The sequence below is a fragment of the Calypte anna genome, chromosome 15 (assembly GCF_003957555.1).
Source record: "Calypte anna isolate BGI_N300 chromosome 15, bCalAnn1_v1.p, whole genome shotgun sequence".
Taxonomy (NCBI): Eukaryota; Metazoa; Chordata; class Aves; order Apodiformes; family Trochilidae; genus Calypte; species Calypte anna.
Genome location: NC_044261.1, coordinates 5075924 through 5092515, shown reverse-complemented (window position 1 = coordinate 5092515; position 16592 = coordinate 5075924). Strand labels below are relative to the sequence as shown.

At 42.2% G+C, this 16592-nt stretch overlaps 1 protein-coding gene across 5 annotated transcripts in view; it reads left to right on the top strand.

The window, feature by feature from the left end:
- Positions 1-2775: 2775 nt before the first annotated feature.
- CLTCL1 (clathrin heavy chain like 1) overlaps positions 2776-16592 on the top strand; it is a 35231-nt gene continuing 21414 nt past the window's right edge. For all 5 annotated transcript variants that reach the window (XR_003988208.1, XM_030460326.1, XM_030460327.1 and 2 more), the window contains exons 1-4: positions 2776-3044; positions 10966-11173; positions 15130-15398; positions 15671-15832. Coding sequence is in view for 4 of the 5 variants with exons in the window: in XM_030460326.1 (XP_030316186.1) it covers positions 3003-3044; positions 10966-11173; positions 15130-15398; positions 15671-15832 (681 nt within the window). In the remaining variant the exon portion in view is untranslated. The remainder of the gene's footprint in view (positions 3045-10965; positions 11174-15129; positions 15399-15670; positions 15833-16592) is intronic.

The following is a 16592-nucleotide window of genomic DNA, read 5'->3' as shown; positions in this document are numbered from 1 at the left end:
TGTAGGAGAAATACCTTAAATAAGGCCAGTAGTGCCTTTCCATTGAGAGATCCAAAACTAAATATAGAAAATAGGGTTAAAAGACTCAGTTAAATCATCCATGCCCAAGCTGACTGCACAGAGGACAGTTTCTTTAACTATGGAAGCTGAGCTAATTGCAAAGTGGAGAAAAGATGGCAAAATATCTTTCCCATTTTTTTGTGTAAAATTCCACTCTCAGCTAGCTCTCCAGAGCTGATCATGCCTGCAAAGAATCTTACCCTTGTTAGGCAAAGCCAGGTTTTAAAAGAGCAGATATTTAAATACAGAGTGGCATAAGAAGGTACAACTGAGAAAGACATCACCAGACAGAAGTGTGGCAAAGCACTTTTATATAGTGAGGTGCTTTTTTAACTACAGAAATTATGGGATGTTGTAATTAGGATTTGGCCAGCTGGGAGTGGGCATGAAGCATTATATTATTAAAACTGGATTGAAGAAATATAACAGACCTTTGATATTAATTATACTTTAAAAGAGCCTTGATTTTCTTAGCCAACAATCTCTCTAGTTCATGTCAGCAATTTAGTGCCAGGCTACTGAGAGTAATTGCATACATTACACAGTGATTTTTGTGCATTTGTAATTCTTGCTAATAAAAATATTTGCCAAAGACAAATCTGTTCTTTCCTTTGTCACAATTTTTTTTTAAATAAAAATTATTTTAAAATATATATCCTATTACTATTCACACTGCTTAAGATGTCTTGATCTGTGAAGTAAACAATGAAGCGTATGGCTTGGGTTTTTTAAACAGAGCTAGGTAGCTATACATTAGAAAGCAAAGACTAGCAATTGGAGTTCTGGGTATAAATAATTAGCATCCATAAAGTGATTGTGAAGGAGGGCAGTCAACAGAGGCAAACAGAATGAGTGTGTTATATAAAAATGGTCTGGTGTCAGATCACATCCTGATGTCCCACTGGTGGTCTTGTATCTGCAGCACTGCTGACTTGCCCTCATTTGGAAACTGATACAGCTCACTCACCATAAGTAAACTGCTACTAAGAAATGTGTGGAGTAAATGCTACTCAAACCCCTTGTGAAACCATACACAGAAAATTTGTCTTCACCTCAGCTCCATTTTTGCATACTTTTAAGAGAACAGGAATTAGTCTAACCCTAATCTTGAATTCTCAAGGGACAGCTACTGATCCCACATTTCCCAAGAGTTGGGGCCTTAGCAGAACCTTGGTCCCAGCATCTTCTGCCTCCTGTTCAGTGGGCTGTTCAGGATTTACCCAATCCTGCTGTAGACCTCCAGACCTCCCACACATGTCAAAAGGGTCCCCGTGGCTGCAGCCTGCCATTGTGCCTGTCAGTAGGAACCAAGGGGGGTCAGCAAAGCCATGCCTACAATTCCTTTGGAAACCTAACCCAGTTTTGGTAATTCCCAGCTCCAGGTATTAAAAATGAATGAGGTTAAGTAAAAATAATGAGGTTCTAAATGGTAATACATTTGGAATTGTTTTAATCTGCCTTCTGGTTTCGAGTCTTCAGGGGTCCCTTGTTCAGCTTTTCTTTGCAACCCACAGCATGCAAAACTAATTTATCAAAAATTAAATCAGAGGTTCTCCTGTAATCTTGTGTTTCCCAGGGCTCATCTCTCTGGGAAAACATGAACAACAGGATGCTCCGGATAAAACTGCTGGAGCTAGCAACACTGCAGCAATCACTTTCCATCTGGAAGGATTATGGTAATTTAAGAGAAACATAATAGCAGTAATGTTACCTTCACCTAACCCATCTGATACTAATGGGCAGGCTGGGAGTAAGGGTGAAAAAAAAAAAAAAAAAAAAAATGTTGGTGCCTCTTGTGTGTTGGACCCTCCACTTCGTTATCCCGTAACTTTTCGATTTATGATGTCAACTCTCAGGGGAAGGAAACCTATTTAAATTTAGAAATTCAGCATGGTAAAACAGTGGGCTGGCTTTTCAAACATACCTTATAACTGGTGATAAAACTCCTCAGCTACCTTCGGGCATGACAGTGGGCAGCAAAGCCCATCTGGAGCTCTGATCTGTGGGGGGGCCAAGGGCAGTGGGCAGCCACAGTCTGACTGAGCCCGACCCCAGAGCCAGTGTGGGGCTCCCAGGGGCTGCCTGGCCCTCATACCCTGAGTGAGGGGCATGACTGTCAAACACCACAAATCCCTCTGCTCCCCTTTGGCCAGGACGTGCCGGTGTCCACGCCGAGGGGAAGAGCCGCTCTTCCTCGCACCGGCCACGCCAGCAGGTGCCGGGCAGGCCGCGGAGCCCCCGGACACAGGGAGCTGCCGGACCACCGAGGGCCACGGCATGGGAGCCCCCCGGCTTTCTCCTCACCTCGGCGGGGGGCTCCGCAGCTCAGAGGGGGGAGACACCCCCAGCAACCTCCGCAGCCGCTGTTGGGACGGGCGGGAAGGGACCCAGCGCTGGGTGCTGGGGGGGGATCCCGTGAGGCGCCAGGGGGGGCAGCGCCTCCACCGCTGTGGGGAGGGGGCCGGGTCACGTGAGTGTGTGTGGCAGCAGCGGAAGGATACCCGGGCTCTGACAGCCCCTCCCGCCCCTCTCCGCTGGCCGCAGCGGGGGCACCCCCCTCTCCCTCGGTACCCCCGCAGCAGCCCCGCCGCTCAGCGGCTGTAGGAGGCGAAGGGGGAGAGGAGGGCGGCGGGAGGGGGGTGAGGGCGGGCGAGAGGCGGGGGCGATGGGGCGGGGGAAGAGGCGCCGCGGGGAGGGACTATTTGAGGAGACCCTGGCAGGCTGGTGAGGTGCGGAGTGATCCTGCCGCCAGAGCGAGCGGCCCCGAGCCGAGGCAGCGAAGGGAGACGAGCCCGCCGGGGCACCATCCCAGCCAGGGCACTGCGCCTGCGCCGCTCCCCCTCCCCTCCTCCCCGCCGCCGTGTGGGGTGCAGCGGCGCCTGTCCTGCTGCTATCGCCGGCCCCTGCCCCGTGCCCCTGCCCCGGGGAGCTCGCTCCCAGCCATGGCCCAGATACTGCCCATTCGCTTCCAGGAGCATTTTCAGGTGAGCGGAGGGGGTCGGTGGAGGCGCGGGGCCGGGGCTCCCTCCCCCCTCCTCTGCCTCACCCTGCCCCTCAGAGAGGGGGGGCCGCGGCCTAGCCGGGGCTGGGGGCGCACTGAGGGGAACGGGAGCCGGGCCGCGGGAGCGCCTCTTGCGGCCGCTGTGGTGGTGGGGGGACCCCCTCTCTCCCTCCCGTGCGGGTCCGCCGTCCCGCTGGGCTCTGCGGGAGGGCGCCCAGGGCCAAGCCCCCCCCTGGTGCGGGCTCCCTGGCTGCTGCCTCCGACCCTCTATCCATCCCCCGGGCAGCCTCTCCACGGCGTGCGGAGCCGCCGCGATTTGTGCAGAGTCACTCGCTGCCTGAGGGACCTCCCGCTCCGAGGAGGGGGAGGCGCCGGGCTGGGCTGCCCGCCCCGGGGACCGTGGGGGCTTCCCCGCCTTGGCTTAAGTCGGCGCCTTAATTTTGTAGAGGGATCGAGGGTTTTCTCATTTACCTAAACGACCATCAGCCTCCGGATCTGGGTGGTTCCTGTGAACATCTTTCTGTGCGGCTGCTAACTGGGAGGAAATTAGTGAGATGAGGTGCGAGAAATCATTTGGATTTGGAAGCTGCAAAGTCTCTGTCCCTTCTTCCAAGCATAACAACATTTTTAAAAAACCCTCCGTAGAATGACATAGTTCTGTTCTTAATAGACTGTGAAAACTATAATGCCAGCACTGGAAAAGATCCATGACTAATGGATGCAGCACAGAAAAACCGGTTTATCTGTTTCCTTGTGAACTAGTAGTAAGAGAGGTTTGTAAATGGAGTGAGAGAACAGCGGTCTCTGAGCATGCAGTCTAAGGCAGGAATTAAAGGAATTTGCTAAATGAATGAGAGAACAGGAAGTGGAGTTGGCAAGTCATCCTGCCGTCTCTGCACCGCCCCTTTCTGTCAAATCGAGCGTGCATTTCAAAATATGGACTGGCTATCATTCTTCAGTGTGGACTGTGTGCCACTTCAAGCATTTCAGCTTGGGAAATAGGTTTAGACACTTCTAGCTCCTTTTAGGAAGTGTTTTTCTGCTTGACTGGAAGATCTGTCTTGGTCACTGCAGAAGCAGCCCTAGTCTGAAAAGCAGTAGTAGGGCTAGGAAACTCCAGAAGTGTCTAATCTCTATGCCCAAGGACACAGACACCCCTGTATCATCAGAGCTGTCATGGGTTAAGGGAGTTTAACATACTGAAGAATAACAGTCAGTTCCCTGATGCCCCTCCAGTGTAGCCGTGGTTGCAGTAACCAACTCTCACTTAAAAAGAATGCAGAGAGCTTTTAGTTTAAAAGCAGCAAGCATAGCCAGTCCTGCTCTGTGTATTTGGTCTATACAGTTAAGATGGGAAAACATGACATGTAATATGTCATAGATGTAGTGTGCTGCTTTGCATATTAAGTGACTGTTTCTGTGATGGCTAATGTGTGTCTGGTAGCACTGCCAATGTTAGCATTGTAGTGCTTCTCTTTTGGGTGGGGGGCTAGCAGCTTCTCAGGGGATTTGTACTGAAGTCATGTTCTATTATTTGCTACCACCTGCTTTTGCTCCTGAATAATTTGACGTCATTATAAGGACTAAGTCTGAGGGTTGAGATTAGTAGTAACTGAGAGTAGGAATGCAGTCAGCCTTCTCAGTGCTGCTTCTGACTCTCCATGGTAGGATAAATGGGGAGGGAAATCAGAAGGAATGTGGGAACTCGTAGTGTTTGGTCTGGCTGGATGTCTGCAGTACATTTTTATCAGCTCTAACTGAATATTGTGTGTTGTAAACATCTAGAGTCATGAATAAACGATCCATGCTGCTTATTGTTGACTGCTAGGGAATTAATGAAAAGACAAGAACTTCAGTTCTCTTCATAGTGCTTCTTTATCACCCATATATAGCTTTATCAGCTTAATAGTTTTTTTTTTTTTCTCCCCACATTACTTTCAAGAAATTGGTTTGCCTACAGTTGAATGGTCATATTTAAAATTAGTGTAACAGATCTAGTACACTGCTTTATGATGTTAAATTCAAAAAGTTAGTTTCTTATAATTGTGCTGTGTTTCAGTGATCCTACACTAAATCTTTGTGTACACTGTGTAAACAGGTGTGCTGTTTACACCTCACATGGCTCTAAGTAATTAGAATTACTGTGTTAATTACTAATTTCTGAATTCAGCCAGTTGCTGGAGAAACATCATTTTACTTAAGTTCAGAGTCTTCCTAAGATAGTTATATGTACTTTCCTAAAGGAAGAACTGAAGGATGCAGTAAGTGTTCTCCGAAAGAAACAAAATGTAAGTTGGTGTGCTAAACACTGAACTCTTCTCTCCCACTCTCTCTAGCTTGGGATGGATAACTGATAGGGTGAAGTGAAACACTGATCTTGGTCCACACAAAACTGGAGGCATACTGGAGATCAGATTGTTTGCATTCTTTTTGAAGGTTCTTTTGCTGTGTGTTGATCATCCTCCTAGCTGAACTGGAGCTCCAAGCTTGTGCAGGAGGAGTGACTTGCCAGTCACCCTGTGTGTTTTATTTAAAGTTGTTACTGCTTGTGTGAACTAAAAAATGGAGAATACCTGCAGTAAAAGAAAGATATCCAGGTCTTGATAGAGTAGTCAAGCCAAGAAGGAACTCAAGTCTTTACTGTTTTGGGTTTTTTTAACTCTATTGAATGCAACTGAATAGTTGTTTTTTAGATGTGAACTCTAGCTGCAAGTCTTCACAAATTCACAGAACTTGCATCTTGCTTATTGTTCCCACAGAGAATATCATAGGTATGTCCCACAGCAAGGATGAGGAATAAGATAACTTGGCTTTTATCTCTTTGATAGCTGACCAGCTGCAACAACAGTACAAACTCTGCCAGCTCTGCTATAGTGACGTACTTGTAAACACTTAAGCTACTGTGATTTAATCAGGTTCTTAACTCCAGTGCTCCTGTTGGAGCAGTGAATTATAAATTTTTTAACAGATTGAACTCCTCCAAGGGGATTGTAGTTTACAATGGAAATGCTGTAGAAGACTAAATATACTGGTACATAGACTGGAAGCAGTGCTACTGGAATTCAGTGTACAAAGTGTTCTTGATCTAAAATTAAACTTTACTTAGTCATTTGTTTGCTCATACAAGCTTGTCTTAACTTTTGAGCTTTTTTTCAGTTTTTACTAGCGAAAATCTCTGCTTGCCTGCAGAGAAAGCAGTCGCTTATGCAGAATCTCAGGCTCCTAGGTTGAGGACTTCATCTCTAACATGGATAGAGATATGGATCTGTAGAGACTGTTCTACTTTTTGTTGAATAAAACAGGTTCTTGAGCACAGCCAGCTAATGTAAAAAATAAAAATAAAAATGTTTGTGACATGTTCTTGAGGCATAAGTTTTTTGTGCATCTTGGTGCAGCTCTGAAAAGTTAAAGCATTCTGAGTTTAAACATAAGGGATGTAGATACACTTCTGTTATTTTCTGGACAAAAAACACTTTCTTTCCGGGTAGTCTGAGGTGTCTTGTTAAGAATTACTATCTGTTGTGCAATAGGCATGACTGGGATGAAGTATAATGGCTTTCATGAGTTTACTTTGGCTGGACATGTGCACTTAAAAGCACTCAGGATATTTGCAAGCTGTAAATGACTTTTTGGACTTCTATTCAAAAGATAAGGCTAAATATCATGACTTAGTTCAGCTATTTAGCATTGAAGAGACCCTGTTTGCCCATTGGTTTGAAAAGTGCCCCACATGTGGTTGGGAGACTCATTTATTAAATGACCTAATCCTTATCACAGTCACAAAGAACAGATTTTTGTCTATGGAGTAACTAATTTCAGATGAAAGCCTAATTGCAGCTGGAAAACCATGAGCATGCCTTGGGTCTTGATGTACCTCACCTCTCAAGATTTAAACTATCAGCAGAAGAGGTGAGGGTGGTCAACTGAGAGAGGATATCCAACAACTATGTGCAGTTCCTTTTTGAGCATTACTATAACTTTATATAGCTACATGAGCAAGAATTCTGAAAAACTGTATTACTGCATTCTTGATTTGTATTATGATTGAAATTACATGTGCTTACAGAGCTCTTAGCAGATGCTTTTAGTATTTGGATATCTATAGCCTCTGTCCAAGCCTTACTCTTTTCTAGTAGGTTTAAAGGACAGTATCTGATCACCTCTGAAAACAATTTTCACTAGAGGTTTGCAGCATGAAGCTGAAATATGGGGTATTTACTGAACCCTGGAGGTATCTGAAGTTCACAGAATTCTTCCAACTTCAGCATTTAATTGATGGTTAAGTATTGGAGTGTCAGTCTTGGAACACTCCAGTGAGTTAGGCATAAGTATCTCCCATTAGAGAGAAATGGGCTTATTTTGGAGACTGATATAATCAAGTGTCTGAGTTGGTCTGTGCTGGCTCAGTCTGCATCTTGGTGCTCCACAGAAAGCCCAATATTTAGTAGAACTCTTGTGTAAAAACATCTCAACTCCATTTCTTAGCAAATGTTGGTAAAGCAATATGGGGAAAGACTAAATCTCAGGTTTATAGTTGTGTGGCATCCTAAGTGTAGAACTTGTCTATCTTCATTCAGGTTGAGCAGCAAATAATACACCTTGGGTTAATCTTTACCATGTGGGTAAGTTCTCAGTGTCTGTAAGATGCTTATAAGTAAGTTTGGTATCTGATCCAGCCTGCAGTAATCTATGAAACAAAGGTTTTTGTTATCTGCTTTTTTCTGGCTGATAGTGAAGATTGTTCACTCTAGATAATGGGCATTAGGGCATGTTAGAGGAGGAGTGGTGTTAGGCTGTTACTTGGAGAACAGAATGTTAACCTTTCCTGTACAACAAAGTGTGCAGTAACCTGCGTGGGGTTACTTGATAGAGTTTATCTGAATTACCCGCAAAAATAGAGGACTAAAAACATGGGAGGAGGCTGTCCCCATATTAAATGTCTCTGGAATGACTTTGCGATATTGAGTCCTTCTTTTCAGAAGAAGACAACCTTAGTTTGAGAGTGTTGCTTTCATAAGAAGCATAATTAAATAAATTTTTTAAAAAGTTGAGTAGCAACTGAGAAGCCTGGTATTTGCTCCTTTGTTAAAATAAGCTGCAAAATCTCTAAGATACCAAATGTCAGTAATGACTTTGTAGCACCTTCACCTGATGGCCTTTAAGATATAGCTAAATGCTTGTTACCTCCTATAATATTTTGTTAATTCTGTGCTCGAGGAAGGGAAGAAGGTGCTTTAGAACTACATAGTCCAGATTGTCTTGGCAGGTTCATTCTATCTGGTATAGAAGCAATACTTGCTAATGTCCTTTTATTTGGTGTTGGAGGGGTTTTGCTTATTTCTTACGTGTAGTCATAAGGAATATGCTGCTCACACTCTTCCCATGGTATAGGAACATGTACAATCTGATAAGGATATACTTTCATTTCCCTGATGGCAGGAACAGTCTTCAGTGTTTTCAGACTGCTAAAAGGTGAAGTGTTGCCATAACTCGCTGAGGCTTGCAGTACTTATATGAATATTTTTTAGGAAGCATTGGCACTTTGCCTTTAAAAGATGTGACTGACTTCCCAATAAAAAGGATGGCAGTAATACTCATGCATAATTTAACATTACATTTTCTGAAAGCTTTGCTGGATTTTACAAGTGTAAACGGGAACTCTTTATACCCAAACGTGATGCAAAATCTTACTTACCTGAGTGAAAATACCCAAAGTGTTATTCTTCAACATGGACCAGGCTTTGCAGGGAATAACCTTGGGCTGAAAGTTGAACTTCAGGTAGGCTAATACCTCCATCTTCACTGTGAAGAATGAGTGGCCAGGTGTTGTCTTGAAGAGTAGGTCAAGCTGAAGCACATAATTGAGCAGAGGTCTGTGTTTCTTACTTCAGGTCTCTGGAAACACATTTTGAGATTGAATTGAATTAAAACAAGTTAGAAAATCTGCTGTTTTGTAATTAAATATTTTAGGCCCACTCTTGTGACTCTTATTGGTAGATGGTCTCAGATTCTGCTCAGCATCAAGGTGTCAAGTGTTGCCATTTTGTCACAATAAGTGTCACATTGCCCTGTCTATAGCATGTAACCAAGAGCTGTGAAATTAAGAGCCCATCATTTATTCCTGTGTTGTTCAAGGCCACAGTAGTTGGTGGAGCTACAGCTTGCATGTTTATTTGGTACTATCTGCATTACCTATGCAAAGTACATGGATTGATATAGAAACTTCCTTACTGACACAGAAACCTGCAATCTCTGCATACCCAGCAGACTTGTTTTTAAACTTCACTTGCAAGCAGCTTCTTTTGCCTAAACTTTGATTCTCTTTTGGAATGAACAGCACCTACTGAAATTTCCTAGCATATGTTGAAGTATTTACTGAAGTGTTAAACGAATGGGTCTCAATTTTGCTGAGACACTCGTGGGAGGTGTGTACATTTGGCTTGTACTGAATTACTGAAACTTGAGTTTCCAGACATCAGCAATTACTGAGCTGAATAGCTCTTCATTAGTAAGTTGAATAGAAAATTCCTGAGGCATTCTTGGGCACAGTCCCAACACACCACACTTCTAGGTATCTCTTTCATACACAATTTGTGATTTAGTGAGTAGCTTTACAGAAACTGTAACAAGCCATGATCATCTGGGTCAAAAAATGCTGAAAGTGTTATGACACCACTGTGGGACTTGTTGCCCAAGGGGTTTAGTTTATTGTATAAGGGTCTTGATGGTATATATCAAAGGAGTTTAATGACTCATTGATGCTTGTGGTACTTTCTATCCTGTCTCCTTGAGGGCAGTCATTTTTCACTTGCACTGCACTGGAAAGCAGTATAGATTAATCCTGTAAGAAGCTTCAGTGAAGCTGATACAGTTCCTGTGCTTGGAAAGCATTGCTCTGGGGCATAAAGCAGGTGCTCAGGCTTGTCACAATTACTGTTAATATAAAATGCAACTTGCCTGCATACCAAGCTGGGGTGTGCTGCATAGATAAATCTGATTTACTGCAGACCATTTAAAACAGTGATACCATGGACTGCCACCTCTTCTTGTTACCCTGAAATTGGAAGTGAATGAAAACAAAACTAACACAAAAGCATGAAAATGAGAAATAGTCATCTTCTAGAGCAGTCTATTCAGTTGCCCAAGATTACTTTAAATTACATTGAGTAACTGCTTTTTATCTATTGTATCTATCTGTATATAATACTGCGTTGTATCTTTGTATCTATGTGATTGAGCACAAGTTATGTTTTGAGAGTTGGGTATAAGGCTGGAGGGGGCCTGCATTGAAATCCTGGCCTTTGTTGTTGAGCCAAATGGCATGACATCTTGAGCAAGAAGAGGTGGAATGACTGATTTTTAACATGTCTTTCTTAGCTTTCACTGGTAAGAATTACATTCTTAGATGAACAAGTCCACTTGTAAAAATAACCCTTCTGAGACCTGCTACTGTAGACTTCATTCCATAATGTTGCTAACAGTGTTGTATAAGGGTAACTGGTTCTTTCCATAAGAGACCCAGTAATGCTGTAAGCTGTAGTTCTTCCAGTTAAGTTTTTAAAATAAAATTACCAGCTTTGCTAAATCTGGAGTAATTGATGCTACTGATGGTGTAAAGCCTACCCCATTTCTAGAACCAGATTAAGCAATAAATGCTCAAATTAAAATTTCTTTTTAGTTTGCATCAATAGTACAATTTTAGAATGTCTTTAGGACTTGGATTGTGTAGCTCTTTATCTGTGGAACAAAGAGTCAGAAGATAAATCATAGTTCGATAATAAACATTCTTGTCAGAGAAATATGCCAGTCTTGCATTTCCTTACGCAGGAGACTTTAGATACTGAGGCTTGAGTTAGACCCTCAAAATGGGAAGGATAATAAAACACTCTCTTCTGTCTTTCTAGCTCCAGAATTTGGGCATTAACCCAGCAAATATTGGATTCAGTACCCTAACAATGGAATCTGACAAGTTCATCTGCATTAGGGAGAAAGTGGGAGAGCAGGCACAAGTAGTGATAATTGACATGAGTGACCCAACAACACCCATCAGACGTCCAATTTCTGCCGAAAGTGCCATCATGAATCCAGCCTCTAAAGTAATTGCACTAAAAGGTGAGTAACCCTTCAGTATTGCACTATGAAACCTACTGTTGAATGTTACTGCTTATGTATGCACTTAAGATTTATGTTATCTTTCTAAGAAGAATGTATATGAGGATAAGATTATTGTCTGAACTTGCATGCTATATTGGCAGTGGATTTTTCAGTAATGTTTGGATGATTTCCCTCCAAGTAGGTGTGAGATGCTTGGGCTTGGCACTGCAGCCTCCTATTCTTACTGAGGACCAGGTCAACATGTGGTATACTTTCCCTTTAAACAGGTGTTGTAAATACAGTGGGCACTTGTGAAGATGAATAGGGTTGTAGAACCATTCTTACTCTCTGCTCTCTGTCCTGGCCCTTTCTTGTAGCTCTGAAGAACTTACTAGATACCAACAAAATATCATAAGGATGGCCAGGAACTGAAAGTCTGAATGTACAAGCATGTTATGTTTGGCAATCGTGAGATCTTGCAGATAGAAGACATCTGTTTACCAGTACCTGTGGTGTTGTTACTGCCTTTAAGTAGCTCTCTGAGCTCAAAGAAATAATTTTTAATACATCTCTGGCTCTTTTCTTAAATGATGGATTTCTGGTATTTAATCTCAATAACTGTTATTATGTACTTTTCTTCCTGCATCTTATCTAAACAGATGGTGAGTGAACTTTGTGGTGACGTTTCATGTTTGATAGTACAGAATGGTCTAATCTCATAAAAAGTACTGAACTTTAAGGTAGCCATTTGACAGTTCACTTCATGGCCAGGTGGGGGATCTTAATCCTCAGCTGGTATTACAGTGAAAATGTTCTCCATTGGCTTGTTGCTAATTGTTTGGCTGCTTTGACTATTGACTGTACCAAGTGAACAAGTGTGTGCTCTTAATGTTTGTTTGTGTGTATGGTAGAAGTACAGTTGATAGGCAAAACCAAGTTGCAATATTTTTATGAGAGACCTGTGCAAGCATGTCCTGTGTGCTATTCCTCTATGCCTAAGTGTGTTCTTTATTGTGAAAAATCATGGTGAAATTACTTAGGGGTCCAAGAAATAACTGTCCTTGGAACTGGCACAAAACCTGTAACTTCTGGTCTCAGATTTACACTGATATTAGGGGGAAATTAATGTATTAATATTTGGCTTCAGCTGAATCTGTGAATCGGCGAAGATGCTTATACATCCTGCAAAGGGCTGCCTTACCTGGAATGTGGGTAAAGGTAAAACTGAAAATAATTTCAGATCTCTTAACAGTTCACTGTCTTTAATCTTGGACCCCTTTAACCAAGCCATATTGGCAAGGAAAGTGTCTACTCTACACTACTAGAGATTGATCTAGCTCTTAAAAGGAATTGTTATCATCTGGTTTTAAAACTAACTTACTAAATGAATGGATTATCATCAGCTTTATTCTTGAATATAGCTTTATTCTTGACAGTTTTAAGACTTGCTCAAAAGGGGTATCACTCTGACTGTGCAGAGTGAACAGGTGTCCTCTGAACAGATAAGGTTGAGTGAATGCTGTCACGTTGACCTGCAAAGTTGTGTTGTCAGGTATTTCAAACTTAATTATCTTTTTTGCTATCAATCACAACCAAAGTGTTGGGTAGAAGAGAGGTTGAATAGAGCTACCTAACCAGTTTAATCAGCATGATTAACCCATGATAATCAGCAGAACTACAGCCAACTGCCATGAAGATGTAGTTAAATCAGTCTGTCACTCCAGACTTTCCCTGCTGATTGACTGAGCTCCAGTGGTTGGACCTGTTGCATATTGTGACTCGGTGTGCTATGACTGGGAGTTGCTCATGATCTGTGGATTATTGAGCAATAACCATCCAAACCCAGCGTCAGAAAAAGAAATGAAATGGTTCTTGGTTTAAACTGCAACACAGTATGCACAATTTCATTTCTGGATTGCATGTGGCGTTCTCCTGGTGTAGCAAGATTTATGCTTTGTCCTTGTGTTCATGGTTCTTTGCTTTGCTCTGTTCTGAGAGTATCCCCCAGTTGGTGTAAGTGGAGAATGGAGCATTCAAGAATGTCTGTTCTTTGTGGAATGGAGAAACTCCATGCTCCAGTGAACTGAAATGTAAATTCTCATGCCAGTGTTCAAAAAATGAATTTGCTTACTACAGATGTAGAGAGTAAAGACTGGTCAGTCTGGTAGCTTGAGTAGAAAAGCTTGTGTAAGAGTCTGGCTTTTTGTCTCAGATGGCCTAAGAAAGTGTTCAAATAGGCATTAGTCTCACTCATATTTGCACTTGTTATGACTTTATTTCATGTTCTGCTCTCAATCCAAATAATGGAATTTTTATAGCTTGATTGCAGTTTAGTCCTCTGAAGTTTGAATTTGTGTTGCCACACTTAAGGAACTGTATTCCCATGGCTCCTGTGGAACCCAATAACCAGAGGTAGCTGCCTGATGAAGCTTCTAAAGTCATTTCCAACTCTAACACAGCAGCCAAATTTAGTCTAAAAGACAGACAAACATGAGCTTTTAGCTCATTTTAGCAGCTTATTGGTTTCTTCTATGTTCTTAAAACTAGGAAGAACATGGAGCTTCCTTCTCAGGAATATTGACTTCAAAAACATTTTTTTGTGTACACATTACTGATATTCCTGTTTATAAGGTAACTAGGGCCCTTCCAGGCCCATTTGTCTGCCTTGTGCATGCAAGGCTGCATACTGTGGAAGTTCCAAATTCAAGCCTTTGGTAGCACCAGTCTACTGCTAGAGGAATTCTTGTACAGTAAATATGCTTTTTCCAGCAATCAGTTTACAGCTGGTGTTAGGCCTGGGCTTATTGCATTTGTATAATACTGTAACTGTTTACAGGCAAGTTTTGGTCCCAGAAAAGCTAGCAAGCTGTCCTAGGAACTGCTTCATCAAATTAACAGCTCTTTATGCAGTTGCTGCAGGGAATGTAAATTCTTCATCTGGTAGCTCTGAAGTCTTGTTTTTATTTCTTGGCACTGCATTAAACTAATGGGACCAATTTATGTATATATTATGATAAAATGTTGTAGAGTGTTCTGAGGTGCATATTAATTTAGGAGTAGTATATCTGAATATGATTCCTCAGTGGCCAGCAGCCCTAATCTGTCAAAACTTCCCAGTAGAAGGAACATCTACTAGTTTGACAGTCAGAAGTGTTACTAGCAGGGAAAACACTTGTGAAATGTGGTTAGAAATAATATTACAGGCCAATATTCCAGCAGAGTGGGCATCTTGTGAACAGAAAACAGGAAAAACTATATTCATAGTTTTAGAAGCCTACCTGCTTCTAGTTGTTAAAAGCTGAAGTCAAGTGTAAACCTGCAGTATAGTTACCTAAATAATGAAGCAGTGATCTTAACTGGAACTAAAGCTTCAAGCCTCTGTGTAGTCCTAAACTTTTGACTGGCCTCTCCAATAGATACTTTCTGTATTACTGTTCCACAGGTCCCATCCTTCTCTTAGTTAAGAGCACAGTTTGTTCAACAGAAAAACAGAATGGCAGCTGTGGCCTCTGGCTATCTCAAGAGCTGTTGCTCTTGGACTCAATCCAGGTCATCTACAGCAGCTACTAAATTGACAAACTTTCTATTAATTATACTGAGTGACATCTAGTAGACATCTCTAACTTGGTATAGCAGTGCTACTGCCTAAGCCAGAGTTTACACAAGCTCTGTAGCTTAGACTGTTTTATCACTACAGCTTAAAGTGTCCATGCTTGTCAGTTGTTGGAATGTCCATGTGAGTGTCCATAAGAAACTTTTTCTGCTTCAGGGAAGGTAGAAGAGTTGGGGTTGGGGTGGGGGTTCTGTTTAATGTGAATCAAGTATCAAAGGAGACTCAGATGTGACAGAACAATAACCCTGTCTGTAACATCACTGGAATAGTGGATTAAACCAGGGTGCTTGTGGATAGACAGGTTGTGGGATGGCCATTGTGGAAACCTGTTGATGATGTTTCTTGGATTTTGTTGTACTAGCTGGGAAAACACTTCAGATATTTAACATTGAGATGAAAAGTAAAATGAAAGCCCACATGATGGCAGAGGAAGTGATCTTCTGGAAATGGATATCTGTGAATACAGTTGCCTTGGTGACAGAGACAGCAGTCTACCACTGGAGCATGGAAGGGGAATCACAACCCCAGAAGATGTTTGACAGGCATGCTAGTCTTGCAGGCTGCCAAATCATCAATTACAGAACAGATGAACACCAAAAATGGCTACTGCTGATAGGAATTTCTGCACAGGTAAGTTACCTCTGAACAGCACGCTATGAAAACAATTGGGAGAGTTGTGTCCCCTTTTGACTTAGTAGCTGTTATAGTTTCTTGACTTTGTTGGATTTTTTATCTATAGAAAGCAAAGTCTTTTGTGTATGAATAACCTGACCTTTAATGTGATTAAAGTGTTGGAGGAGGGTATGAGAGGCGTTTACTGTTATTTTTCATTTATTATCTCAAAGTTCTTGCTATAAACATTTGAAAACTTATCTCTAAAAGCTGACCTTCTTTTTTTCTAGCAAAATCGTGTGGTTGGCGCAATGCAGCTGTACTCAGTTGACAGAAAAGTCTCCCAGCCTATAGAGGGCCATGCAGCAGCTTTTGCAGAATTCAAAATAGAGGGAAATGCCAAGCCTTCTACTCTCTTCTGTTTTGCTGTGAGGAGTCCTGCAGGGGGCAAGGTAAAGTTTGCAAATGTTTTCCAGTTTTGCTGTAGCAGAACCCAGTGCTAGTAGAACTTCAGTGATCACACAGTTCAGTGTATGCCCTCTGAAGAGCAGCCTGGAAACATGTATGCACCATAGTTGGTCAGCACAAAAATACTTTCAGTAGCATAGAAACTGCAAAAAGTCTGAGTTCTTGGGTGAAACTTAGGCATAAGAACAAATGTACATGCAATGAGAGCTGAGCTCAGGGTGTTAAAGCATCAATTGATGCCCACGTGGTGTTTTGTGTGTATGAAGTAATTGAACAGCCTTTTATTAAGCAGTCTCTTTCTTGAATTCAGTACAGGAAGAGACTAAATAAACCTCAGTGATGCAGGTATGCTGTTTGCATCAGCCTGATAGTCAAATCCAGTAGCAGTTGAATACACAACTGCTGAGCAGTCTGTAAAGAGCTGAGACAACACTAAAATGTCTTGATCTTTCTAGCCTTTACAGCACAAATTGATGAATTGACAAGCATCACTTAAATCATCCTGAACAAATTGTCTTGAATAGAAATATAGTCTTCCTTGACAGAAAGCTTAGAATGCTTTTTTTTTAATTATTTTTCCTGTTTTTTTAACTTTAGCAAGTTCCAGAAAACTTGTCCCTGTGATAAATATTTGGAACACAGCTCCCCAGGCTTTGTTGGCTCAGGACTGGGCAAATGCTTATCAGCCAAGTGTGGCAGAGGACTTCAGTTGCACATCTGAGGAGAGGAGCTTCTTTCATGTGT